The 27443-nt window shown below is 42.6% G+C and overlaps 1 protein-coding gene across 1 annotated transcript in view; it reads left to right on the forward strand.

Annotated features, from left to right (window-relative positions):
• Window positions 1–27443, forward strand: part of COL22A1 (collagen type XXII alpha 1 chain) — a 239637-nt gene that overhangs the window by 81116 nt on the left and 131078 nt on the right. Inside the window, exons 5-11 of the mRNA XM_030012461.2 lie at window positions 7434–7545; window positions 16769–16892; window positions 18942–19217; window positions 20285–20365; window positions 20971–21084; window positions 21683–21727; window positions 27046–27099. Coding sequence (XP_029868321.1) covers window positions 7434–7545; window positions 16769–16892; window positions 18942–19217; window positions 20285–20365; window positions 20971–21084; window positions 21683–21727; window positions 27046–27099 — 806 coding nt within the window. The remainder of the gene's footprint in view (window positions 1–7433; window positions 7546–16768; window positions 16893–18941; window positions 19218–20284; window positions 20366–20970; window positions 21085–21682; window positions 21728–27045; window positions 27100–27443) is intronic.

The raw sequence follows: 27443 nt of genomic DNA on the forward strand, positions 1-27443 counted from the left end.
TGTGCAACCCCTTTACTCACCACACTACTTCATGCAGGGCTTGTGGGCAGCCGTTAAATCTCTCTGGTTTGTTCCTCCGGAGGTGCGGTCCCTAATGCTTTGGGAATAAGTCAGATAACCACTGCTGGCTGATGATGCTGAATCAAACTGTTGAGCTGGGAGTGCTAGATGTTGGGTGAATTATCGATGCAAAAATAAGCTGCTGCTTTTTCTGTCTTTGCTGCAGAGGTGAACTAGAGGGGAATAAAACAGTGCAAGAAGACAGAATTCTCATCCATTGTTAAGTCTTTGGAAATCACTTCTTTGGACAGCCAGTGAGAGTTAAAAAAGAATTAGTCCAGCAAAAGACTTTCTTTCAAACCTTTTTACAATCATTTGCAAAGAGAGAGGTCTAAACAGTATATGAGCTGCAGGAGTCCGACCTTACCTGTTGTCTAGATTACCACAAGCAAACAAATGACACCTGTGTGCCCCAAAAGGATGCTGGGACAATGTGAAGATACAGTGTCTGGCTGCTTTGACATTGACCCCAGTGTTGTCTTCATAAACATCTCACCAACCCAAGTAGCTGGTCATCAAGAAAGAAGAAAAGGGCTTTCTGACTGCCTCCTGCCAACATGCCAGAAAGACTAGGATATTGAAGGATGATAGCAGCAGTGTGCACCTCACCCCTTCCTAAATACTACTTCTTGTTGCCAAGTGGAACGATGGTTGGGGCAGTGATATATGGATGTAGGTAATTTTAACACGGTGGAAGAGCTATGGAGATGGAGACTTCAGTGAGCTCTTAAAAATATCCCTAATATCTGATAGAGCTCTGTCAGCTCTTGACAGGATTTCCTTTCCTGTAGAGGAAGGATTGTCAGGAATAGCAAAAATGCTGTAGCAGATGATGGATGCTATAACAATAACAGTAACACCTATTGAATAAATTAGTAGGTCTCCCCTTCAGGGTTTGGACACTTAATTCTATCCCAGCCCTGAACTGAGACACATCTTGGCGGTCCAGAAATAGCTGGTTTCAGCCTAGAGCATTGTGGAAGGTGAGGATGCCAAAGGTTTAGATACAGTAGAAGAAAAATACCCCTCCTATACTCTGACTTCAAGTAACTAATTGCCAGACGTAGCTGCTTAAATGCACTATTTAACTTTAGAATATGGCATGGTAGCATTTTTTTTCTGTTATTCTTAAAGTATGTACTAGCACAGAAAGTAATTACGACAGGTAACAAAAATGAGGGCTCTTTATAGTAGTAATAGCCTTGCAGAGCATACTGGAAGAATTGAAAGGGATGCTCAGGATCTAGTGAGCATGCAGGCACTTCCTTGTGAGCACAGGCAGTCCATGAAAGCTTAACTTTCAAGACTGCAGAAATGTTAGGCAAGAAAATTGATAAGATCTTATATTTGCTGAAAGACTCCCAAGTGTTACTGTTCTTCCTAGGAATTTATACACTCCTCTAGTCTACCATAAAGTTTATTGCCATTGACCTCTGTCTAGTAAAAGTAACATATGCTGTTTTATCACAGGCAATACAGATTGCTATTTTCAGACATCTCAGAGAACCGGTAGCTGATGACAACCTCCCTGACCTTGGATATTGGTGATACTCCATCAATATGTTGACAAGGCTGATAATTCAGCCGAGAGTTTAAGCAAGGCCAGCGTATGGAGCATTTCCTGCAAAAGCTGCTTTGTTTTATATTACTGCTTGTGTCTGGAAATCCTCTATAATAAATATATTCCAGACACATCACCTGAGGCTCTGATGTCCAGTGCCTTTCCTGATTCCTCTCTCACCTGCTTTCCACATTCCCCTCCAGGCTGTTGTCTCACCAGAAACTTTCACAATTAGAAGTAGCCCGGTGGTTCCCCCTGTGAGTGTTACCTTGGGCTCCTTGGGAATGCAAAGCAGGACACTTTTCTCAGGTTTCTTCAGGCTAAAGAAAAAGTTAATGACTCTGTCCTACTTTGAGAAGACTTTCCAAATGGGCACACTGCTGTGTTTTCTGGCTATTAAAACTTCCCTTTGTTGCTCTGGTTTTCTGGGTGTGGGTGCTTTTTTGATTTTAATTTGGGGGGATTTTTGCCCCTGAACACAGGACAGACAGGAAAATCTCAACGTGCACACTAGCTGCCACCATGCTGTCCATATTAGATCCTTAATGGAGCCAGGCAAAAATCCAGCTCATACTCAGGGCAACCAACCATGGCCCCTTTAGTCTGCTCTTGAAATAATTATCTTGAAACAAATGTTGGAGGACCACTGGACAAGTACAGAGCTATTTGATCATCCTTTGGCCATGCTTTATGGTGTGGTTGGGTACAGTGTGAACATCTTTCCTGTAAAAGAGAATCTGGTTGCGTATTACAGTTAGACAATGTAGAAATTGTCCAGTGCCAAGTTTTGTCCATCTTCTCCCTGTAACAGGCAGATCTGAGTGTGTTTTCTGATGCTGGAAAAATGGTCTGCTTCTTGTAAGGGAGTTCTTAGTCGCAAGTAAAGAGACATTTGGCCGATTTGATCAGTAGAGCAGTGCATAAGAAATTGCTTTTCAAGCCAAGTATGCTGTTAGGAATCTGAGCTTCTCTTTCAGGTCACCATTTTAATTTTAATGTTAATGGACTAGGGTGTGCTTCTTTTCAGGAGATGTAATCATGTTAGAGGGTTTCAGTGGCCCCATATTGTTTTACAAGCTATAATGAAGTAGAAGGCTTATGATCAAAGAGCATTATTCATCTTATTAATTGCCATATTTATGGCATTACTGATTAAAGCCAATTGGGAAACCACACCTGCCCTGGTACACAAAAAACCCACCTTCTAAATCAAAGCAACTGAGAACAGGGAAGTCCCACCCTTTCATCCTGTGCTTGAGTGTGGTGCAATAGGTAACAGTAGCTTTGTCCTTGCTAATTTAGGCAGGTATGTTCTTTCCCATTGCACTTGCGGAGAGGACTGGGAAGCTATGTGTAGGATTTCATTTTCCCTATGGCACTGACAACGTGGGCCCTCCTTGGTGGTGGAAAAACCAATGGGCAGCCCATATTTCTGCTGTCACTCCAGCCCAGAAATGCTGTAAAACAGACTAAATGGCCAGCGAGATGTTTGAGCAAAGATCTAAGTGAGCTGTTTCCACTGCGCTGTTAGCAGCCAGACACTGCCAGGTGAAAAACACTGTTCAAGTGTTAGAGAAATGATTACAGCATCGCCTATTTTTTTACATTAACATTGTGGTTCAAGACTAAATTAAAAGCATCATGCTATCTGCCTCACAATCCCAGTTCCAGTCCTAGTGTCAACAGGGGATCATACTCAATCCAAAGTGCTTCCAGGCACATGAATTAAACAAAATAATAACAAGAACAAGAACAAGAACAACAAAAACTATATATATATTCTTGTCCTTCAGCTGAAATAATCTTAGAGGTTACTTTAAAGCACAAATTCATTTGGAAGTTTCCCTAGGTGTCTTCTTTCCAGTCCCACCTGGGCAATCTGCCTTGACTAACTTCTTGGCTCAAATGACAATATTTTGGGTTTGCTTGTTTCTTCTCCCACTTAGAAATGGAATGGTATCTGTTTAAGGAGACTCTTACAGTGAACAGTCAGGATAGCAAACTTAGGATGTTGCTAGCCTGAATTTAAAAATCTGCAACCTTTATTCAATCCTCACGGCAAATGAGACAATGTAAATACAAGTTATGTGTGATTAGTTAACATTTTTCCCTCTTTACTTTTGCTTCATTCACTGCACAAAACAGATAGCATTTGCTATGAGCAGAATATATCTCACCCAACTTCAGCAGTCTGAAAATTACTGTTTCTGCTGAATGGTAGGAGGTAGGCACTGCCAAATAGTGATTCAGCCTGTCTTTAGATAGGTCCAACACAGATGTGATGAGTTGTCTTCTCAGAGACTCCTATATTTCTCTGCTGACCCCCAAGGGGACCAAGGCAACCTGCATATATCAGATGTCTTTTCTTCAGACAGCTAAATTTAGGTGAGCTGCATCTCACCCTCGGCAGAGTTCTTCGCTGTTTAGTGTACGGCCCAATGCCACATCTTCTGTAATGCTATTGAAATTCTTCAGCAACCAAAGCGTCCATTACCTCCATGGATTTTGGTTGGCATAAGAGTGGAGGTTATCTCACCAGCTATAGACCTTTACTAGGTGAGATTTAGCATGCAACCCGAGCATCCTAAGCTCTCTTTATGTTAATGGAGAGAAACATGCACTTTTGGCATCTGTTTTAGTATGAGATTAATCTTTCCCTAGAAGCGCCTGTATTTGACTCTTTGTGCCTAACTGAGAGTCTCTGTTATTACCCTGTCTAGAGAGCTGACATTTAGCCAGATGAACCCTATATGAAGTGCTCTGTGAACATGAATTAGTTTGTTTCATAGCTCCCTCTAAGGAAAGCGGAGGCAATATCTGAATTTGACACAAAACAAATTAATAGTGTGATTAAAATAAAACCATTTGCTGGTTTTGAGTGTGGACTCTGACACATCTAGGGCTTAACTTTCCCATGGACCTACATGGCATTTTTCAAAGAACAACCCTCATTCATTCTTTAATGAAAAATATATCAAGAAATTTGCAATTTGCTGATCCATAGCCTGAATAAGAAAAATCCTATTATGATTTACCTGTGTGCTTTATCTAATCCTGAATGCAAATGAGATAGTCTAAGTTGTGAGCATGACTTTCATTACAGCAAGTTCTGCTTGCAAAATGCTTTTAATAACCTTGCGTATGTTTCATAGTGTTATTTAGGCTTTCTAAACTGCATATTGTTAGCAATCTCAGCAAAAAAAACCAAACCAGGAGGTTGATTAAATCTGACTCTTAACTTGTTTATATTGGAAAAGCATGCTGGTGTGCACACCTTCACAGTTGCTTATGATGGGAGCATTAGCTTGAGCTGTCAGAGAAAAATGAGAGCAAGTTTGGGTCTGAGCTAATGATGGGAAAACTTAGCAAGAAGTTCTCGTCACTGTACCTTGCACTTGTGTATTTTGAGCAATGGAGCTTTACAAGCTCCATGAGACGAGCAATACTGCACAGCTTGGGGACTGTGGTGACTTTGCATTATGACATGACTTGGGCAGCATTTCAGCCTTCACCATCTACAGCTCAGCTCCTGTGAATGGTTAACAATTTCCCTTCCCAGTCAGCGTGGTCTCTTCTTACCAGCAACGCTCAACTGCCTTCCTCACATTTCTGTGGTTGCTGTAGATGAGGGATATGTACTGCATGGTGAAATGAGCTATGGGAGGTCATATAGACAGGTCACACTGTTTTTTATGTGATAGCCAGGAGGGAGCTCTCATGTTCTGGTAGGGTCTATTTGCTATGATTTATAGCTGCAATCGTGGCTGATTACAGTGTGTCAGAAGGGTGTATCACTGGAGTTGTTGCAGAGGTGATTACGAGGTGGAACCATGAGGCCCTGGAGCATCTTAACTGCCTTATATGCCCTCCTGAATGTCCAGTAATAGCTGAAAATAGAGTGGACAGGTGGGAAAAGCTGTTGACAGCCAGGAAAGTTACTGTAATACAAAAGGCCTCAACTTGGCACCAGGCAACCATTTCTGTCTTTGCTAACAATTAAGATTATATTTCCTCAGAAAAAGCTATTTCTTCAGGAAAAGCTCCGTGATGGAAGCTTTATGTTTTATTTGCTGTCTGCTGTCACGTCTTGATTTGCCTTGGGACTGGCCCAGACAGGTTTTTTGCACCTATTTTTTCATATAAATTTGAAGAATATCATTAAGTGGGTGCCTTTTCCTGTTGCAGCTGTTTTCAAGCCCTGCAGTGGCTTTCAGCCTGAAAGGTTCATGAGGGCAACTAAGAAACCCAAGAATCTGAGGGCCTCAGGTCACCACACAAAAATGTTTATCTATCCTAGAAAAGTTTTAGGAGCTCACTAACTGAACAAAGTTAAAAGTGCTGCCATAATTTAAAGTCAATTTATCAAAATAAGCTATTCTAATATCACCAGGTTTGTGCGCTGGAATTACATATGTAGGAGTTAATATGTGTAATTGTGCATGTGTGAGGGGAGAAGAGGTTGGAATAGCCCAAATAAAAGAAAAACACAGATTCTTTGCTTGGTCGCTCACAACCTGCCTTTTGCAGTGTCTTTGCCTCTAACTCCACTGTGTGTTTGGTTCTGGGAGTGGCTCTTAGTTTGGATATGCATCCTGTGGAGCCAATTTGGAGCTAAAATCAGGATGGTTGCATCCATACAGTACTGCACCTTCAGGAACTGGATGCATTGAGGAGAATAGCACAGTTGTACCCCCACTGTCCCTGGCAGGGTTTAGCAGCTGGGACTTCATGGCACAAAAGCATGGGTTTGTTGTGGCTGGGACCATATTGACGCTGGAGCTGCATAGACCTATGTGTGTGGTTTATGATTGAGCCTTGTCAGAACAAAGTCAGAAGCTTTACACAAATGTCTGCAGTCAAGATTGATAGCTCATGATAATGATGAGTTGCTTGGACTAAGACTAAGTCGTATTAAAATGATATGAAAAGTGTATGTAGTGAAGTGTCTTGGACTAGCGCTTGTCAATAAAGACATGGACCTATTCGACTGGATCCGGAGGAGGGCCACAAACATGATCAGAGGGCTGGAACACCTCTGCTATGAAGAAAGGCTGAGAGAGTTGCAGATCTTCAGCCTGGAGGAGAAAAGGTTCCAGGGAGACCTTATCATGGCCTTTCAATATATAAAAGGGAGCTTATTAGAAAGATGGAGACTTTTTACCAGGGCCTATAGTGACAGGACAAGGGGCAACAGTTTTAAACTGAAAGAGAGTAGATTTAGATTGGAGATAAGGAAAAAAATTTTTACAATTGAGGGCGGTGAGACATTGGAACAGGTTGCCTAGAGAAGTTGTGGATGCCCCATCATTGGAAGTGTTAAAGGTCAGGTTGGATAGAGCTTTGAGCAACCTGGTCTAGTGAAAGATGTCCCTGGCCATGGCAGGGGATTGGACTAGGTGATCTTTGAAGGTCCCTTCCAACCCAAACCATTCTGTGATTCTATGATTCTGTGGTTCTATGATTCTACAAATAAGTGTTTCAGTCTGCACCTGTGCATTTTTTCTACATAGGGATTAATCAATTATACAGCATTTTCAGGGTGTTGTGGCAATGCAATCAGTAACTATTGATTTCTGGAGAACTCTGTTCTAATCTCTCCAGGACCTGTTACAGTTTGAATTTATGCTTGTTTTTGAGTTTTTGGACTAAGCAGATTACACCACTTCAGAATTTTGTTCTGGCTTTCCCCAACAAGAACAAAGTTAATCTCTGAAGTGCTGTGTTTGTGGGCTAAGATAACTACCTAAGTACAGCTTAAGACATGTCCCACTGCCTGATCAATGTCTCATATTTACACTTCCATTACGGACAGGATTTGACCTGATGGATTCGTTCAGTGTGAAACAGATTTTTGGAATGAAAGAAAATGGAATTCAGAGTGCTTATGTACGACTTGGAAGCTTCCCTGTTGTTCAGAAAACTGAGTGAGTACCCTGTTTTTTCACTGTATTTTCATCTGAGCCTCTGCTTTACATTATTTGGTTCCTCTGGGTTAAACTTGTAGTTACCTAGTACCTACACATATATTGCTTCTTTGATCAGCTCTTCTGGCACAGATTTAAGACAACGTGGTTGGGAGCCTCCACACCAACTACAGGCTCCATCCTGGTAGAGTATGAGCTGGTTTTGGTGTATCTCAGTGGTTGTGAGGAGCATTATCAAGAAATTCATAAAAGAACTTAGGGCTTAATAAACAGCTTCTAAAAGGAATATTTGGTAGCACTCCCATTGAAATATATACTTGCTAATCACAGGAGACCAGTTCCTAGTAGATGTTATCACTTAGCTAATATGGGGTTTGGCCTCATAAAAGAATGAACAATTTTTAATCCTGTGTCAACATGGATTCAGTCCTTGGGGCCTTTTGTGACCTAAGGCTGCCAGTTGTGTCGTAGTCTATCAGAACGGTTTCTCTTTGGGTTGTCACTTGAGTCCTGCTAGCATTAGCCTTGAAAAAAGTGAGTGCATAATTTCACTGAGTAACTATGAGCCATAGATTGAATTGTCATCATTAACATTTTTGCAGTACATTTCTCTGTGCTGGTTTGAACTTCAGCTTAAAAAATCGATAGTAATTCTTTTCCTTCTTATGGATGAGGGCTGTTATTTTTTATTCTGTTTTAGCTCTTTTACTCAGCTCAAAGCTTTACTTTGAGATGTCCTGTGACTTACTGTTGCTTAATTTCACAATATTTTTTTCATCCTGGAGCCAGCCTGGATTGATTTACCCTTCTCCCCTCCCCCTCTTTCTCCATAGAAACACACAGTCTTTAAAAAAAAAAAAAAAAGTTATACTGAAAGGAAAGCTGTTTTCTCTAAAGTCCATAAATGAGGTTAAGCCTCAGGGTGAGTAAATTCATGATCTGGGAGAATGCCAGCCAACTAAAGACATCTTGGGCTTGTTACGTAGTATATACAAAACCGGTGGTAGGGGGGAGGGGAATAAACCTATTATTTTGTTTGGCTCACAGCAATCTCTGTGTAGAATATCTGCTTGCTGCGGCATGTAACAGGTAGTGGTAGTGTGCTTTGTCACTGTAAAGCATTACCGCCAAGACTACTTGGAAAGAAGCGCTTGAAGTGAAGAAGTCCAGTTTGCACTTAGGAAATCCTGGAAACGATGATCTACTGAATCTGAGCTCTGGGTGATATTATGACAAATAGGACTAGTGCAATCTTTGGGTGTATAAGCAGGAACGGTCAAGTATGAGCTATCTCCATATCAGGCAACTCAGTCACCACTGCTGGGATGCTACATCCAGTCCTTGTTTCCATAATTCAGTAGATAGAAATGGAGTGAATGAAAGTTTAAAGAACTGTGAAGCAGGTCTAATAGTGAGAAATACAAGAAGTGCAGTGTAGTCAGGTAAAATTAAGAAGCGGTTAACAACTGAGGTGATCGCTTTCTATAAGAACCTCTGGGAAAGCAAAGTTTGGTAAAGGGTCTTTGGTGCTAAGGATAGTGGTAGACTGAAAGTCAGTGGCTACCTGTTAACGACATCAAAAACCAGCATGGAAGAAGAAAGGCACACTTTTAACAATGAACATAATTAACCATTGGAACAAGTTAGCACAGATTACAGAGAGTCGTCCATTCACATTCCTTTTTCAAATTAAGGGTTGAAGTACTTTGTTGTTGTTGTTTCTGTTGTTGTTTTCCCAGAAAGACTGAGGGAGTGAAGCCAGACCAACCAGCTATGATGACTTTCTGTTGGCTCAGATTGCATCCATTTATTTGTTGTTGTTTTTAAAATAAGTAGATATAAAACACCATCAAAGGTGTCCGCATATTTGGTTCATTTTAGCCTTTGGATGTCAGGGTTCTGAGATGGTGCATATAGGGTCATTGCACACAGAAAATGAAATCATGTAAAGCTGCACAAAACTGATAACTGGAATAATAAACAAAACAAAAACATCTGTCCTGTCTTGCAGATAACCTCAAGCCATGTTTAGCAACTGATAGCAACATCTCATAATTAGATACAAAATCATTAACTGAGTAATGTATGTAATTCACTTTATTATCTGCTTAAAGGATTTGAATCCTTTTATATAAGCAGTAGTACTTTTACAAAGTACCAGCTTAGCTGCCTGGGAAATGTGCCTATTCATCTTCCGATCTGGAGCCTACAACTATGAGCTTTCTTCCTCTTTGTGGTGAGGCATCCTGTGATGGTTCTACGAGCAAGGAAACACAACAGCCAGGAACTTGGCTGTGGTCAATGTCCTGGTCACTGAGGGACTTACAGGTCTTACAGGTCTCTAGGCTGAGGGCTGGTCCATAAATCTGGCTGGTGCTTCTCCCTGCTCCTCAGGTAACTGGCGCTGTGTCACAACCCAGGCTGGACAGACCAGGGAATCATGTTGAATTCGGAATTCCCTCAGGCTAAATTAAGGTGAAATGACACCAAACGATCAGTTAAAGATTTTATTCATGGCAGAAGCAAACTGAACTTGGGAGGAATAACAGTAGGTGGCGGGGTTTCTCACAACAGGAATTGGCATGAGACTCCTTCTGTAAACCGTGTAACCTGTGGTAACCATATACATCAATTCAGGGAATGAGGAGATCCCTCCCGTCGGGTCAGGAGGTTCAGAGCAGACCCCCTTGCTTTCTGGACTCATCCTCAGAGAAGGGCCTAGGGGCGGCTGGATCCACTCCTAGTCCCAGACTTGGTCAATGGTTTTGTGTCTTAAAAGGATGAGGTGTAGGGGTTATGGAAAAGTAAAGAGAGAACAAGGCAGAGAAAAAGGGAAAGAGAAAGATATCACCGGTCCTGGGTCCAGTATAGGTCCAGTCAGTAGTCCGGGTCCAGTAGTCCAGACCCAACTGAGGGGTCCAGTTCCAGTGGGCACACACCTGGGGCTTCAGTTCGCGCCCTTTTGTCATCCTTGCCCCTCCTTTGGGCGGGCACTTGAACTTATTAGGCTAATTAGGTGTCATGAGCAGTTTGTGAGGTCTTGGAAAACAGGTCGGTGGGCTTGGGGGGTTGTTTGGGGAGTAACTTCCCCTTCCCTGCAAACGCGACCATTGTTTGATGTTTGGTCACCCAGGGCGAGCTGCCCTGCTCAGTTTATCAGACCAGGGAGCTGCGCACCCTCCAGCACTCCCTCCCAGTCCTGTTGCTGATGTCTGTGCTGATGGGTGCTCAGTGGCTGCTTTTCACCTGTGGTTCCTTGCTGGGCAGGGTTCATGTATGCAGAGTTCAGTTCGTCTTTGAGTAGAACTTACCCCACCACAGTGTTTGAGACATTAACTCAGTCTCTCACAGGCTGTCGTATTGTTTGCTCATGGCTCCTCAGTGGATGTTCTGGCCAAAGCTGTGCACCAGATTTCTGGTTTTGGGTACTCAGTCTTGTTTCTCATTACTGTACTCTTGGCTAATACCAAGCTTTTGGCTCACTATCTTGCTCTGCCCTCCATCTATTTCTCCTAGTCCTGACTCCAGAGCCTTCATCGTGGCCATGTCCATCCCTCAATTTTCTCTTGCCTGGTCTGGTTCCAGCCTGGCTTGGTCTTCAGCAGCCACCTCACAGAACTTCCTGATGCTTTGCCTAGCTTCTAGTCACGATCTGTTTGCTCTTTATATAGGTACAGCGTTGTCTTCCCCAGTTTCTGAGTCTTGGGTTTTTGGGGCATGTATACCTTGGTGGTTTTGTCTGGGGACTCTGTCTCCTGACATCAACTTTGACTTCAGTTACCTGCCTTGGGTTTCTCCGTGAGCTCTTGCCCTGGTCTCATCATTTGTTCTGCTCCACAGAGAAGAAAATTCTACACAAAGCTACCAAAACCTGCTTCCTTGTTCCTTACTTCTTCTCAAACATATATTTCGTATGAGGAACAGCAGAGACAACTAGGATTCTTCAGCTTGGAGAAGAAAAGGCTTGGGAGGGGTGGATCTTATCCATGTGTATAAGTACCTGATGGGGAGGAAGCAAAGATGGAGTCAGAATCTTCTCAGTGGTATCCATTGACAGGACAAGAAGCAATGGGAACAAATTAAAATCATGAAATTCAGTCTGAACACAAGAAAAACCTTCTTTAGACTAGATGATCTCAGGAAGTCCCTTCCACCCTCAGCGATTCTGGGATTTGTAATTCAATGCTGCACCCTCTCCCACTCTCTCCCAGCCCTGTCTTTCCCTTTCCCACTCTCATCCCCCATACCAGAGGCAGTTATTAAGCCTGGACTGTGACATCTCCCAAAATTTCCCATGGTGCTGGAGTTGGAAAAAGACCAAGATATTGTGCTGAAGTCAGGGATGAGACACACGACTCCTTGCTCTAAGAAAGTGGTGAGAGCAGACTCCCACCTGAAGGATCTTGCTGTGGCCCGTATCTGATCTCATGACCTCTATTACCAGACAAGTGCTTGTCATCTAGAAGAATAAACATGTCTGTCCAAATCTGCTGTGAAGTTATTAGGAATATGTCTAGTAGGAGCACACCTGAGGAGTTCTTTGTAGGCTTCTTCTTTACTAGTCGATGAAACCGGGTGAATTCATGGGCCCCAGCACTAGACCCATATAATTGTGCTCTTCACCTCTTTATGTGCTCGTGTCAAGTTTGTTTTGGCTGATGTCAAGCAGTGTTATCCCAGACAATGCCTGGGCCTGGTGTGGAGGATGGAGCATGCCAGAAGACTGCTCCCCAAAGGCAGTTTGGATACAATCATTCCCTTCGGGAAAGCAGGATTTGTCTGAACTGCACTCATCGCTAGAGAATGGACCCTGACCATTATTTACTAGTGTGGATATAGACATTGAGTCTCCTACTTCTAAAAAAGGAGACTAAGCATGACTGAGGTGGAATGACTGAAGGCTTTTTTTGGTCTTTTAGAGAATAAAGGACTGAGGGGAGAGCTGATAAACATACAAAAGGCTGCAGCAAAGAGAAGAGAACAAGTTTCTCGTGTGGTTTCTTGTGGAAAAAAAAGTTGTTTCAGGAAGATTAAGCTATAGCAAGTGAGATTCAGGGTAGACTTTTTTTGCAGCCTGTAGGATAGTGAAACACAGGAAGAAATTACCTAGAGAGGTTGTATCTATTCCATCACTGAGGTTTCTGAAGTAGAGGCCAAAAAAATGTCTGTCAAGGATGTATGGGTGGAGTTGATTCTGTGTTGTGACAATGCTTCCATAGCCTTTTCTTTTTCTTTCTCCTTTTTTTTCCTTTTTTTTTTTCTGTCATTCTAAGAGCCTCTGGTGATATGATGCATATGGAAATGAACTGGCTTTCTCCAACCTTGTTTCACAGAACTTAGTGAGTTACATTTCGTATTAATGTTTTTTAGCTGTTGTGAAAGTGGTCAGATTTCCCAAATACATTAATTATGCTCTTCCTCACCAAATGTAGACACCCTATTAATTGTTGTTGCATTCAGTGTGTGAAATGAGAACTGATAATCTTATTTTTCTCCATTTTGTTATTATTATAGATGTAGGATCTCATGCTGATTGTCACAGATGTAGGCTCTCAGGCCAAACAAAAACATGTAAGAAGGAGGCTATATATTGGAAATGGGCAATGGCTAAAGGAGTCTTCTGCCTGCTTATTATCATTTTTCCTTTGTAGAAGTTGTGAATCACCTGACCTTGTAGCTGGGTTAATTAACTCTTAGACTAACCTGCAGCACTAGGGGATTCTCTTGTCTTGGAGTTTTATAAGGGCCTCTTCTGCAATCTATCCTGTTGTCAGAATTATAGACCAAGGAGCTGGCAGAGTGCTCCCTGTAGGTACCAGGCAGCCAGCAAAGCTCCATAATATGGATCATCAGTTCAATTCAGCCTTGGGTGAAAGAAGGAAATAAAACATTTCTGGGGACAGCAATTCCTGCCCTTGGATTCCTAAGTAAAGCTGAGCTTCTAGATGGAGATCACTTTTTAGTGAGGAAATAAATGAAAACTCATAAACAAAGTTTTTGTTATTTATGCAGTAATGCATCTCTGTAAAAGATGCAGGGACCAAGGACTTCAGAAACAGCTTTTATCATCTCTTCAGAGCAACGAGAGTGTCTTTAGGTTTGCTTTTGGCACGAAGCCTTTCTCTGTTGGGAACTTGCAGCCAGTTCTTTGGCACCTTTAAAAATCAGTTGAGGGTGACAGGTAATAGGTCATTATAGATTTCTATCAGTTTAAATCTACCTGATGGGCCATTTGTCAGCCTCTGTGTGATGAGGTTTGGCCAGACTCACAAGGATATTTAGGTACCTAACTCCCAGTTATTTCTGTGGGCATTAAGCATCTGAAAACCCTTCTTGAATTTAAGCTCGCATGGTGATATTCCTGTTCCCAGCTCAGAGTTATTCAGAAAGACTCTCTTAGCATAGAGGCCAGCAGATGGCTCTTACAGATCTGGTTGTATTTTATCAGGCCCAAGGCTCAATGTGGTATCTTGGGGGATTAATTTCAACCACATGCTCCTATACCTCCCTGCTCAACAAAGCAGTGATGCCACAGTTACAGCCACTGCCTTTAATTTGTACTTGGAAACAAGCACACCTGCATATGCAGAGTTGAAAAACCATTAGGGAAAGGCAGCATTGAAAGCATGTGTCCTGCTGCTGTTGATGTGACGTTAGCAAACGTACTATGGATCAGCAAGAGAGCAAAGCACCCCCAGAGCTGTAACTCTGCTACCTTGTGCCACCAGTGGATTAAATAAGAAAGCATTTCTCTGCTTGCTTTTCATTCAGTAGGAGTTTGGAGTTGGTGGTGGGCTGTAGCTAGGAGAGTAGTTCAATAGGGCTGTCTGTGCCCAAAATGTGAATCAGAATCTTAAAGGGCAGGGAAATCGTTAAACCCAGTTGTGATGGTGAAGATAGGTGGTGAGAAGTGAGTGAAGCTAAATGCGCTAGGCACGTATGCTGAAATTACAGAGTTTGAGGAGCTGAGTCACGGGGAAATGCCCCCACTGGCAACACTCTCATGTAGAAACGTCCGTGGTTTTTGTTCGAGAGGATGAAGCGGTAAGCAATGCCCTTTCAACTATCAACATTGCCACCTTGCTGAAGTTTCTTGAAGGGGTGGAGGAAAACAGCCCAAACTGTCAGTGAAGTTAAAAGCTGAGGCATGCATCTTCTTCTTTAACAAACTTGGACACAATGAGTGTACGAAGCCATTTTGATAGGAAATTTGCACTAAGGCATGTCAGTGGTGAAGGAGACCTGGCGGCGTGCCCTGTTGGGAGGGGTGATGTGACTGACCTGACTCTCTCTTGCCAAAAATTCTGTAGACTTTCTGGGTGGCTTTCAGTGCCTTAGTCATGCCAGTTGTATTCTCCGTGGCAACTCTGCCACAAGAGTGACAACCGACACGCTTCTTGTTTTGTCCTGAAGGGAGGGAGCGTCTGGCTATTTTGTGTGCCATGGGAGAGATGGGTGCTGGTGTGAGGTGGATGTGTGACTAGGGAGGGCTAGTTTGTAAATAGCTAGTACCAAGAAGTGAGACAGCCTTGTCTGCTCTCCTAGGGGAAGGATTTTGTAAAGGAGCTAGTGGGAGCCTGGTTCAGTTTTCTCTTGCGTTGGAAGACTTCAGAGAGTGCCTGTGTCCCCAGTGGGAAGACCAGATTATAATGGTGCATAGCCTGCACGGACATTTTATACAGTAAAAGCCACAGTAGTGGATGAAACCACAGTGTTCTGAATTTTTAACTAGGCTAAAAATATAGGAAATTCAAAGCACAGATTAAAAGGTGACTGAATATTTTGGCATTAGGAAAGACTGACTTTCAACCTTTGCTGTAATTGCAAAACAAAGCGTTTTGGAAATCCTGAGGATTTTTTGCTTTAAACACCATTAAAAGCCTCTAGTTTTGTGTGCCTTTGACTGTGCCAGTTTCTGCATAGTGATGGACTATGTCAAGTATTCCTTAAGAGAATCTGTCTTCATTGTTTTGCTCTTCATTAATTGCTGCTGTTGTGTTTTGTTTTCTAATGGGTGCTTATGCCTGACTGCTCAGATGTCTGGAAGCAAAGACATGATATTTAGGAAGGGTCTATTTAGGAATGATCAGAGGAGCAGGCTGGCTTGGGCATGTGGAACAATAAAGTTCACTGGGACTCTTCAGCTGGGAAAAGAGATGGCTTAAAGGCATTATAAGCAAAGTTTGCGAAATCATGAATGGCATAAAAAATAGAAAAAGAATAGGTTCATTGTGTTGTCCCTTATAAGAACTGAGCTAGGTCCTAAACGAACAAGAGGAGGCTCATTATACAGTGGGTAGCAGAGCTGTGTGATTCCTTGCCAAAGGATGTTGTGAATGTAGTAAGTTTACCTGAGTTCAAGGGGAGACTGGAGAAGTCCATACAAGATAAATCCATAAAGAGTTAATAATATAGAAATTTCAGTTGTCTCTTGAGTTTGACCCCTGTATCCCAAAGAGCTGGAGGTAGGGAGGATACATTTGTGCTGTTCATTCTCATTCTTAGGCATCCAGTAATGGCTAGTGACAAGAAAATAGTGATACTGGGTTAGTTATCCCCTCTGTCCAGCCCTGCATGCTCAGTTTATGGTATGTTCCTTATGCTGGGGCTGAGTCAAACAGTGCTGGTTTTGGTTACTGCAGACTTATGCATGGATCATGGTGTCACACTGAGTAAATTTCTGCCTAATGTTTTTGCAGTGTTTGATTTGAGAAGGCTCTTCTGTTCTCCCAGGCCATCAGCCAAGGAACATCGCCTTGGACAGCCATGAGGTGTAGTCCCTGTTTTGGGGCAAATATTACAATATTTGTTGCCATAACTTGTTACATTTATAGGGGGTTTCAGGTGTGCCTGCCCATTCTCAGATGTCACAGGTCTCCAGTGCATCTGGAGAAGAACAGAAGGCTTTACAGATTGCATGAACTGAAGCATCAAGTGAAAAACAACTGTTTTGACATGATGGATACTAGACTGCAGATTTTCACTGTTTCTTATTTAATTTGAGAGCTTCACCATTGCAATGAAAAAGGGCTCCTCAAGGACAGAACCACCTGGAGGGCACAAGCTCACCTTCATCTCTCTGCAGGCTGACAAACACAGCAGATTTTGTAGGAACTATATGATGCTTTTGGGAAGCACAGCTGGGACATGCAGAGAGTTTTAGAAGTTCTGCTCTTCATTGCTGAGCCTGATACATTGCTCTCTTTTCCCCTCCCCATGCCAGGGATGTATTTCCACAAGGTCTCCCTGATGAATACGCCTTTGTAACTACCTTCAAATTCCGGAAGGCTTCCAGGAAAGAAGACTGGTATATTTGGCAGATTATTGACAAGTACGGCATACCACAGGTACGAGGCCCTTTGCAGCCAGCAAGAAGAGCCTTGTTTCTCTTTTGTGGCACGAACCAGCTTTCTTGCCCTAACCTCCCACTCCTTTTTCCTTGTGGACTTGTAAAAATCCTTTTACCTGTCTTTCAGTTCATTTTGCTGAAAATCCTTTACCTTTAATTCAAACCCTGAAGGAAGTTTTGCATAGACCTTGATTGTTGTTAGCGTGGAGATAGATGTGTTAGTTGGAAAGGGGGAGAAAAATATACCATCCTTGCTCTTGAAACCACTTTTGGGTTTTTGGTTGTTTTGTTCAGGTAGTTCTGTTTAGGGAAAATATTTTGCCTGTTTGGAAAAAGATTGCCACAATGATGTACTACAGAGCAGTGAGCTATGTCAAGTTTTTGCACAGACTTCTAGATATCATGCAAAGGCATTATGGGTTCCCTACTTAGGACGTGGATGTAACACCTATTGTTGCTCCACAACTCTGAGTCCTGGCTACTGCAGAATTTTTGTCAAGTACTCTCAGGTTCTCAGAAGAAAAATACCATAAGAGTGTAATAAAGGGCTGTCTGTTCCTATGTAGCATGTTCTTAGCAGCATGCTATAGTTTAGGGGTTCGAGTGTGCTTGATGAGGAGGTGGTTTGGATGGGCTGTATGGTTTTCTGCTCAGTACCAACATGGTGCTGATGGCATTACCCATGACTCTAAACTGGGCTGTCGGCGTGGGCTCACATAGCCATGTAGCGCAGTATTGCTCCTTTGGAACCGGTATTCAAAAGGATTTTGGGAACTCACAGTGAAGGATAGGTGCAGTCTGAGGACTTAGCTAACTGAGTTGCAGACAATGGTAAAAAGTTGATATGAAAATTATTATCAGCTGCACTTTGTTAAATGAAACATGATTTACTGTGCTACATGCATTCCTAATTCCTGCAGAGTGAGAATGTGTGTTTCTCTCAGTATTTCTTGGAGACAGCTAAAAACTTGAACTGCTTAGGTGTGGAGAGAAAAAAGCACTCAAGAATTTCAGTAATACTTTCAAAAGTGCCTTAAATTGTGGTGCCAGAGGTGCCTTAGAGCCTCATGAGCCTTGTTTCATGTAAAGTCAGTAGTGGTTTGGCCACTACATTGCAGACCTGCATAGCTTACAGACTGCAGACACGTCTGAGCTAATGCTGATCTGAACTGGCGTTTCCAGCCAGCACGGTGCTCAGCTGCATGGAGATGTTGGGTCAGTTCTGGAGTCAGCCTACCCTGGGCTGCTTATATCAGACACGGCTCAGCGCTGATGTGGCCAAACTCTTTCCAGCTCTGCAGCTTGCGGATGCATCATTTGTTCCCCTGGCTCTGTACTTTGCTCTGTTCCCTGCTGCTTGCTTGTAACTGCCTGACTTTGGTAAAAGAAGAAATCAATTTGTAAATGAACTAAGAGTATAATGTCTTCAAAAGCCTATTTTTGCCTGCTCCGTAGCTTGCAACACAGTGCGGGACTGTGGCTGTAGTTTTTCTGTTCAAAGCATCTGAAATAAAGTGTGGGCAGTGCTACAGCTCACCAGACTGGTTTCATACCAGGCAATTGGGCATTCGTCCATGCCCCATGGGACGGTTGAGGACATGTGATGGGACTAAAGAGCACAGAGCCTGCTGGGAAGAAGTGGAGGAGTGCACAGGAGAGAGGGATCCAAAACAGGTTCAGCTTTGTCTGTCTGCCTTTGGGGAGATGCCCCTGACATGTGCTACCACCCAACCATTCCCAAGCATTGCCTGGGAGGCATCAAGGTGGCATGTGCTGAAACCATGTCAAGGATTGTACTCACAAGAGAAGGCTTTAGGTGGTCACGGGTCTGCACCCAAGCCTGTGCCCTGCCCCGTCTTATTTACTAGAACAGATGTAGGCTCCCTGTCCGTATCTCACTCAAAAGTCTCTCGTCTGCTCTTGCTTGGGCTTCTCACCACATGCTGTACCATCCCTGACTTTGGGGTGTCAGTTGTGATGGAAAGGAGGCAGGAGAAAGGAGAAGGCTTTGTACTTTCTTGGCAAAATCACTTCTGTCTGCTTGCAGGTCTCGATCCGACTGGACGGAGAGAACAAAGCTGTAGAGTACAATGCCATTGGGCTCACCAAGGATGCTGTGAGAGTGGTCTTCCGAAATGCACGAGTCGGTGATCTTTTTGACCGCAGCTGGCACAAAATCGCCCTCAGCATTCAGTCAAAGGCTGTTTCACTTTACATAGACTGCAGACTGGTGCAGATGTTGCCTATTGAAGACAGGGAAAATATTGACATTCAAGGAAAGACTGTGATTGGCAAACGCTTGTATGATAGCGTCCCCATTGATGTAAGTACTGCGTGTGCCGATTGGAGCTGGGGTAATGTTCAGCATTGGGTTTGCAGCATGTGAATGGGGTTTTGGGGATTATGTTGTAATTGACCTTTTTCCTGAAGCAGCATCACTGAAATGTTACCTGTGGTACATAGCTAAGACAGATTGGCATCTCATCACGTACAAGATTTGCTGTCTTTTTATGTGAGACTGTCAATATCTCCGTAATAGGGATTAAAAATGAGAAATCCATTTCATCCTTCTGTCTAGTTTCAGAATGTGCAGTAGTTAAAATCAGAGACAAAATCATTCACAAATACCATCAACTACACGCATAAAGGTCTTTTGCTGTCTGATCTTGGCACTATGAGTGTTTCCACCTGTGATAGGAAGAGATGGGGAAAAAAAGAAAGCTCGTTAACTCAGCAGAGTCATGATATATTCTTAGTTCCTCAGAAAAGATACCTGATACTAAATTATTCTTGCTTCAATTGAATTGAAGTTGAGACCTGCGGGTTGGACCTGATTGTCCAGCAGCAGTGTTAACCTGGTATAACTTATGCATGATTGTTTGGTGTTTTGAGAGTTGTGTAATCTTTCTTAGCTGTGCAAAATGGATGGAACGTGCATATTAAATGTGCTAATAGCATTTCTCACGCAGGGGTAAATGGTTAGAAGATACAAGGCACAACAGGAGAAAACCAAACTTTATGTCTAGATGACATTCTAGGAAGGATAGAGGTGGTCAGAATATGTCTTCTCAGACAGAAATTTGGCCAGAACATGGGGATTAGCATGCCTCCTTATTTGCATGAAAACCTGCACCAGAATTTTAATAGGCATATTCAGGGTCTCATTAGCTCAGCACTCTTGAAGCATGCTGAGATATTGGTCTACTATTGACAGAGAGAGAGACTGACTACAGGATCCATAGAATCACTATGAAGTTAGCCCCATCTGTTTTTTGTTTGTATTTGTCTGCACTGTTTGTATCTGTCTGCACTGTTTGTATCCAAGCAAAAGGACATACAGTCTTTAATAATTCACTGTCTCTGAGACTATTGCCTCACTTTGTCTTCTAGTTTGATCTTCAGCGGATGGTTATATACTGTGATTCTCGGCATGCTGAACTGGAGACCTGCTGTGACATTCCCTCCGGACCAGTAAGCTTCTTTTTGTCATTTATTCATTTTCACATGAACACTCTTTGTTGAAATCTATTACATAAATCAGGGAATATATGGCAGTGTGGGATTATCTTTTTTTAATGATGGTGAATGAAACCTAACTATATAATTGGTAATGTAGCAGTGCCAGAAGAGGACCACTGCAGAGGGATGAGTATGAGGAATTTGAAGTTTCCAAGTTGCTCTTTCCTTGTCAAACTGTCAGGGGAAACAAAACCCTGACGTGATGATAGAACAACAGAAATGCAGCATGAAATATTCAACATTTCCCACTGGTTTTATTTGGGAAGAGCTAAACTGGTGCCAGTTGCTGCTTAGTTTCCTGTGCTCAACTCTCATAAGAAACTTCCACCCTCCTCTCACTCTTCTCCCTTCAACCTTGGCTAAAGAGATTCATTGTTCATTTTGACACATTTTTCCCTGCTGCTTGAATGAATGGCTTTTGTGGGATTTCATTCCTCACTAGGACTCATTTAGCTGTGCGTTATCCAGTAATGCCTATGCGGTTTCTCTAAAGTGGGTGGAAGAGGAAGCTTTCTAGCATCGAAGGCTTTGTCACGACTTTGGGTGTTTGGGTGTAGTGCCAGGTCACGGTCCTGACGGAAGCACCTCCCCTGGAAGTGAGGCCCACTGTTGGCAACGAGCAAGTTGGCCACCTCAAGACTGTCAACTGCTCCTGTCCTGCTGGACGAAAGGTGAGTGTTGAGATGAGCGCGTTTCATTTAAGGCATGCTGGGTAGCTTTGGAAATTGGGGTATGACACAGTGCAAGTGAGTTATAAGAAGGGCTGTATTTGTTTGTGAAGCACTTTAAGACCTAGAGGTGGAAAGTACATCATAGAAAGAGCCAGGCATGTGTTGTTCACAGGTGGGATGTCTGCAGAGGTAATGGCAGTCTTCCCAGGTGTTTTCGCTTTACCTGATTCAGTGATTTTGATCATGCTGGTAGTCCTCGTAACAACCTTGAAAAGAAAGTGGTTATTCTTATCCAGGTCAGTTATGTGCATCCTTCTTCAAGTGAAAAGGAAGAGATTCTGGAGGTAAATATAGCCACACTGAAAAAATCTTATAGCTTTTAAAAGCAGTGTGCTTGCTTATATTGGCTGTGACTGGGACCTCTGAGAAGCAAGCTTCATTGTCATTGCTCTTGAGGGTGTGTCTGTTTTAGTCTGTTCTCCACTAAAGCCCGAAAACATTTTTGTTGTCCTCAGTTGTTGTAGGATTGGGCCCCTTGCTTTGTTATATAATGAAAAGATCAGTCTGACTAATCATGGGGTTTTTTTTTTTGTCTTAGGGGGAGAGAGGGCCAATTGGCCCTGAAGGTCCTAAAGGTCAAAAGGTCAGTAATATGTGCTAGTTCATTTGTTTAATAAAACCAACACCAACAAAAACCAGTTTCAGAGTAAGTTGAGGAGTTGAAGGTTTTGAGAAATAAGTCAGTTTGGCATATGACTGAGTTCAGATAGTTTTGGATGAGGCTGGGACTGCAGGAGACTTTGGCCACCTTTGCTCTAGGTTTGCATTTGAGCTTCTCTGTTGCTGCTTTACATCATTCTTGGAGTAAGTGTGTTCCCAAATCTTTTCCTGTAGCTTCTAAACTGGCTTTTTTGCAAGTTAGTGTTATTCACTAGGTCATGCGCAGCTTTCACGGTAAGTCACCTGGAAAACCACGTGCTGCTTCTGTACTGTGCTTTGCTCAGCAATACTAGATATCCATAGGTTAGGTAGCAGCCTCCCAGACACACTCTACAAAATTTCCTGAGACTAGGGTAAAGGATTAGCCACAATCTGTTATCCTTAGCAAGACTGTCTGAATCATGATGTTAAATATAGGCCATGTTCCTCAGTACTCCTTTTCCTAGATAACAGGGTGGGAGAGTGGTTGTGATGTCTGCTTCAAGTGCAGCCTCTATATTATCCTGCATATTCTGCAAGCTTCTTTGATATACACGTTTGCATTCAGCATACGCGCATTTTCCTTCTGTGCTTGGTTACAAACAGAGCTGTGAGAGAATTGACTTAAAGGGAGCACTTGTACTGGAAGAAAACAAAGATTCACAACATTGCTGAAGAGGTAAAAGTTGGTGGTATTGGTGGTTTGCAGTTTCACCGTCTGTGTGATTAAAAAGATGTTTGGGAACAATTTGTATTCAAAACTATTTCCATCTAAATCACTTCCGCAAATTCAGTCACTGAATTTATACCTGTTTGGTGAATAAACAAATTGCACCCCACCAAAAGTTACTCGCTTATTATGAAACGCTGTGAGAGGAGAAAGGAGAAATCTCTGGGTCTTGGAAGGTCAGACATCCTCAGCAATGTGTTGTGTTGTGGTTTTTTGGCAAGGCTTGGTCTGCTGTCTGCAGGGAGAAGTTTTGGATGATGAGGAGATGTGTTTTGGAGTATGTTTTCTGCTGGCATGAAAGAACATGGGTGCATTAATGCCTGACTGAAACTGCAGAAAATGTTTCCTTATTCTTCCACATGTATATAAATAGCAGCTTTCTATTTTAATCTGTGACGGCTTAAATAATGATGGGCTGTTTTGAAGAATGGCAGCGCCATGAGTGTTGTGAGGAGGTTGCAGAAGGATGATGATGATAATAATAAAAGCACCCTGCAGCAACATCCCGTTGTCTTTCACTGCTTTGACAAGGTCTTTGCAGCGGTGAGGGTGTCTGTACTGTGTAACATGGCACTCTGCTCGGGTGCAGGAGATACTAGTCGAATACAAAATAGCGTATATCCAAGCACAGCATCAGCAGGTTTTCTGTAACAGATCCCAAAATGGCTGTCCCACTCCTGCAGGTGGGTTGCTGAATTGCTCTACAGATGCGTGTGACTTTTCCCCGGCTGTAGTGGTCTGAGACTTGTATACAGCCAAGGCAGGACTATGTCACAGTCTCAGGGAGCTGGGGATGATGCTATTTAAATCCAGGCTCTGACAACAATTTGGTACAAATGTGATGATTTGAGACAAATGGCTTAGCTTCTCTATCTGCCTAAATAAGGCAAGTAATAGATTTTGCTCCTGACTTGCAAAGATGTTGTGATTAAATAACATATACCAACCTTGACAGAAGTTCTTGCATCACTATTGCCGAAGACCAGCTTGTCACAGTCCCTGCTCTATGTGCAGGAACTAATATTGCTCTCCTCCTCTCTCTCTCTGCAGTATTACTGAGCTACTCAGGCTAAAATGCTGGCCATGGGGAAGACAGTCAATGCTGTTTGCAACTTCCCAATATTACCACCTGGTACTTTATAAAGGAAAGACTAAGGCCCCACAATAATACGAGTGGCTTCTGCATTATAGGGTTATAAGTGTCCATAAAATGTTTTAGGATCATTCAACTTGGCTCCTCATTTCTAAGGTGCAAGGGTTGTGTTTTAAGGCTTTGTTGTTGTATAATGAGGAGGGCTGTAAAGCTTTTTTAAGGTAATGAATATCAAAGATTTCCATTTTTTACCTGAATCCAGGAGCTGGGGCTTCAAGAAACACACACACAAAAAAATAAAATGATAAGATCTCTACTATACTCTTAGGTTTGATTAAAATAGGCTAACAAGTGAGTACAGCATAAGAAAAGGCCAAGCATTAATTGACTAACCAGAGAGGTGGGGATAAACAAATGAATAAGGAAAGAAATTATCAGGAAAAGGTGAAAACAGTGACATCAGGACCGAGTCAAAATCATAATTATCTCTATAGACATCATCACTACTGAGCGTCTCTTATGTGGGACAAATTGCAAAGCTGAAATCTACCCCTAAATAACTGCCCAAGCAATATTTAGACAGGCTGCAGGTACTTGAGCGTTATCCAAAAATATTTTACAGGCTGATAGTAAGAAATGCCCTGTGAGAGACTATTTGGCTGTATAAGAACCCAGCAAAGCAGCTGGTTCAGCTGTATCAGAAAAACAGCACAGCTGGTGGGAGTCACCTGAGAAATTAATCCCACCAGGGCGTACTAACAGGGAGAGAGAGGTCAGGGTTAAAAAAACCAGAACACCCCCCTTTGCCCCAAAAGAGGGATCTTTAGAGAGGTTGACAAAGGCAGGAGGACTGTAAGGCTCCTTTTCTAAGCTAAGACAGTTTTTGGGCTTGGTTTTGTTTTGTTTTCCCTAGACCAGTAGTAGCTGGTGGCTTTTTCACTCTTTATCCAAAGAAGGAATAATGGCTATGTGGTTCTTTCTGCTTTCTTTAAGAAAAGGTCAGTTTGAGGGTCTGTTAAGTAAAGTGAATGTGGGTGTTGTCTACCTGAGTTGAAGATGGAGAGACTGGTGTTCAGGCTCTGCTATCCTGAGCTCCCATAGCATATCCCTTCTTTTAGGGGAGGAGGTTTGGGCAGGCTTTTCTTACGGTACCATCTGACTAGTGGAAATGTTCGAAGTGTATAACCAGTGTGGGAAGATAATGAGTTTCTGTTCCTCTCTAATTTAAGTCTTCAAAGGCAGGGCAAAACAGGAGTGCTTGCAGTTATTAGAAAAAGTGAAAAAATCCCTCAGAGATGAACACCTCTGTCTCAATCACCCATGCTGCCAAACTGAGGGTAATGCATGGAGACACAGTGTACATGTTTTGGAAGGAGATATAGTAAAGGATGGTATTGGGGAAGAGTGAGACAGGAATAGCTTTGGAAGAATTGGCTAACATGCCTGAAGCTGGGTTCTATTGATAAATTTTAGATGCTAACGACAGCCCAGTCTAATTTATTTTCCTTCTGTACTTGCTCTGCATGCTGTGTTGTTTGCAGCCAGCCAGCCTGGCTGGTTGGGGTGCTGGGCTGATGGTCAACAGGCTTCTGCTCAACTCCAGCGCTGCTATTGATCCCAGTTTAGACAAAATCACTTCTCTGTGAGATCTGTTTTTGTCCACATCATAGAAATGACATTGCTACCTGCCTTTGGGAAGTTTGTGAAGTCCAGTGTATTAGACGTGCTCTAGCGGGATGTATTTTTTTTTTCCTCCAAATTGGAAAGGTGTTTTGGTATACTTTAAGTGTCTTAAAAGAGACGGTTGCATATTTTTATGAATTTTGCCACAGCCTACTTGAATTGACTGTGACATTGGTTTTGCATATATGCTACTTGCTCTGTGAGGTTTCTTTCTTTTGGCAAAAAAAATGACAATGGTTAAAGAAATAAACTTTCATATTTCCTGTGTTTTCAAAAGCCTATCTTCATTGGGGGAAAAGAAAGCATGATCCTGACAAATGTTTCAGTGTCTGGTGCAGCTAAGCCCAGCTTTTTTGGGCATAGGTCAAGACAAACTGAATAGAGCCAGAAGATTAAATGCTATTGTGGTCCATGTGGGGAGATTTGGGGAGTACAGGGGTCACTGGACTTACTGCTGCTGTGGCGGTGCTGCTCGAGGACTTTTTCAGCTTGATGCCGTGTCTACACTGAAGTCCAAAGTGCCTAAACTCCCTAGGAGCGAAGGATTATGGGAGGTACAAATAAGTGAGGACGTTGTATTTGCTAGTGATGGATGGGGAGCTCAGCACAGCATATTTCTGGTATGTACCTTCTGGGTGAGAATCAGGCAGGAGCTAGGTAGAAGTGTGTGGGAAGAGCCCTCTGCTCTCCAGCAGCTCCTGGTGCTAGAGGAATTGAAGGAACTGGTGGCAACACTGCACATATAGCCTTGAACTACTCTTAGTAATGGGTATATCCTCAGCTGGTCCTTCTTCCAGTTTTGTGACTGCAGAGCAGTATGTGAAAATGATTTGCAGGTATTTTTTCTGCACTTGCTGTTTTTGGCACCACTTTTAGTTCTGTGTCTGATGAATATTTATGAAATGATGCATCTTCTTTCATCCTTTACCCCTTTCACCCCTGTTCTTTTTAGGAGACAAGTGAAGAAAAAGTTTTGCTTGGTTTTTGATTGACCATTTTTCTCTTTTCCTCCCTATGTATTTGCTTCTTCAGTTTTCATTCCTCTACCCATTATAATTTGTATGTTTTCAACTGTCTTTTTTCTGTGTTCCTTTCCCTCTCTTCTATTGGAGCAAGCAGGGAGAGCGACTCTGTGTGTGTTGCACACTTCTGTGAGGGAAGGGAGGAGTTAGCTGATCATGAAAATTAGCATGAATGAAAACAACGGTGTTTGAATTTTTTAAAAAATAGCTCTAAAATCTTGACAATATTTACAGGTTTATTTTTTTTCATATTTTAGGTGTGCACCCTCTAGGTCTTATGCAAACGACCTTTCCAAGTCCTTCCTAGCTTAATAGAGAATAAGAACTTTTGAAATACCTCACAAGAGAGAGCTCTTTGCCTTGCCAGTGCACTCTGAATGCTTCTAGCAGTGTTTTCATATGAAAAATAGAATATAAAATCAATCTGAGAACTTGGACATGAAAGTCAGTGTAAATGCAATGAGGTACACCCGGTCCTTATGGTGGGAGCTGAAATCTTGGCCATGGAGACTGGTCAGACCAGAAGTGTCCACAATCTCAGTCAAACCCTTGTTGCATTGCTTCCCAAATAATCAAAGCAATGGAAAGCTGACCATGAAATACAAACACTAATGTGGTACACTTCACCAATGGGTCCACGGGAAGTTGTAAGAGGAAATCTCATCTATTATTTCTATGCCTGTCATGAAAGGAATGAATTAACTCTGTGGTATTAACACCCTTTCTTTTTCAAGGGAGAAAGTGGTAGCCAAGGGCTTCCTGGACTCAGAGGAGAAAAAGGAGAGTCGGTAAGTAAGAGATACCAGAATGATTTTATGTAAGGAGATGGAAATGCAAGTAGTTGTTTTCTCCTTTATGGTGAGAACTTGCTCACAATGTCAACACGCCCTGTTGAATATGTTCCCTCTGCTGGGCCTTAATCCCAGGGAGAGGCTGATCTTTCTGGCACCCACTGTCATTTCTTGGAGGGGGGAAATGGATGGGTTCATCCCCGAATACAGCTGATAACTGACTTTTTATTGGCCTTCTAATTAAAATATGTAACTTGGGTGTACTCAATTGTACCACAGCTGCACATCTAACGGGGACAGTATGAGACAACTGCACAGAGATGATGCAAATCTCTCTCAAC

This window comes from Aquila chrysaetos, chromosome 4, assembly GCF_900496995.4.
Source record: "Aquila chrysaetos chrysaetos chromosome 4, bAquChr1.4, whole genome shotgun sequence".
NCBI classification, from domain to species: Eukaryota; Metazoa; Chordata; class Aves; order Accipitriformes; family Accipitridae; genus Aquila; species Aquila chrysaetos.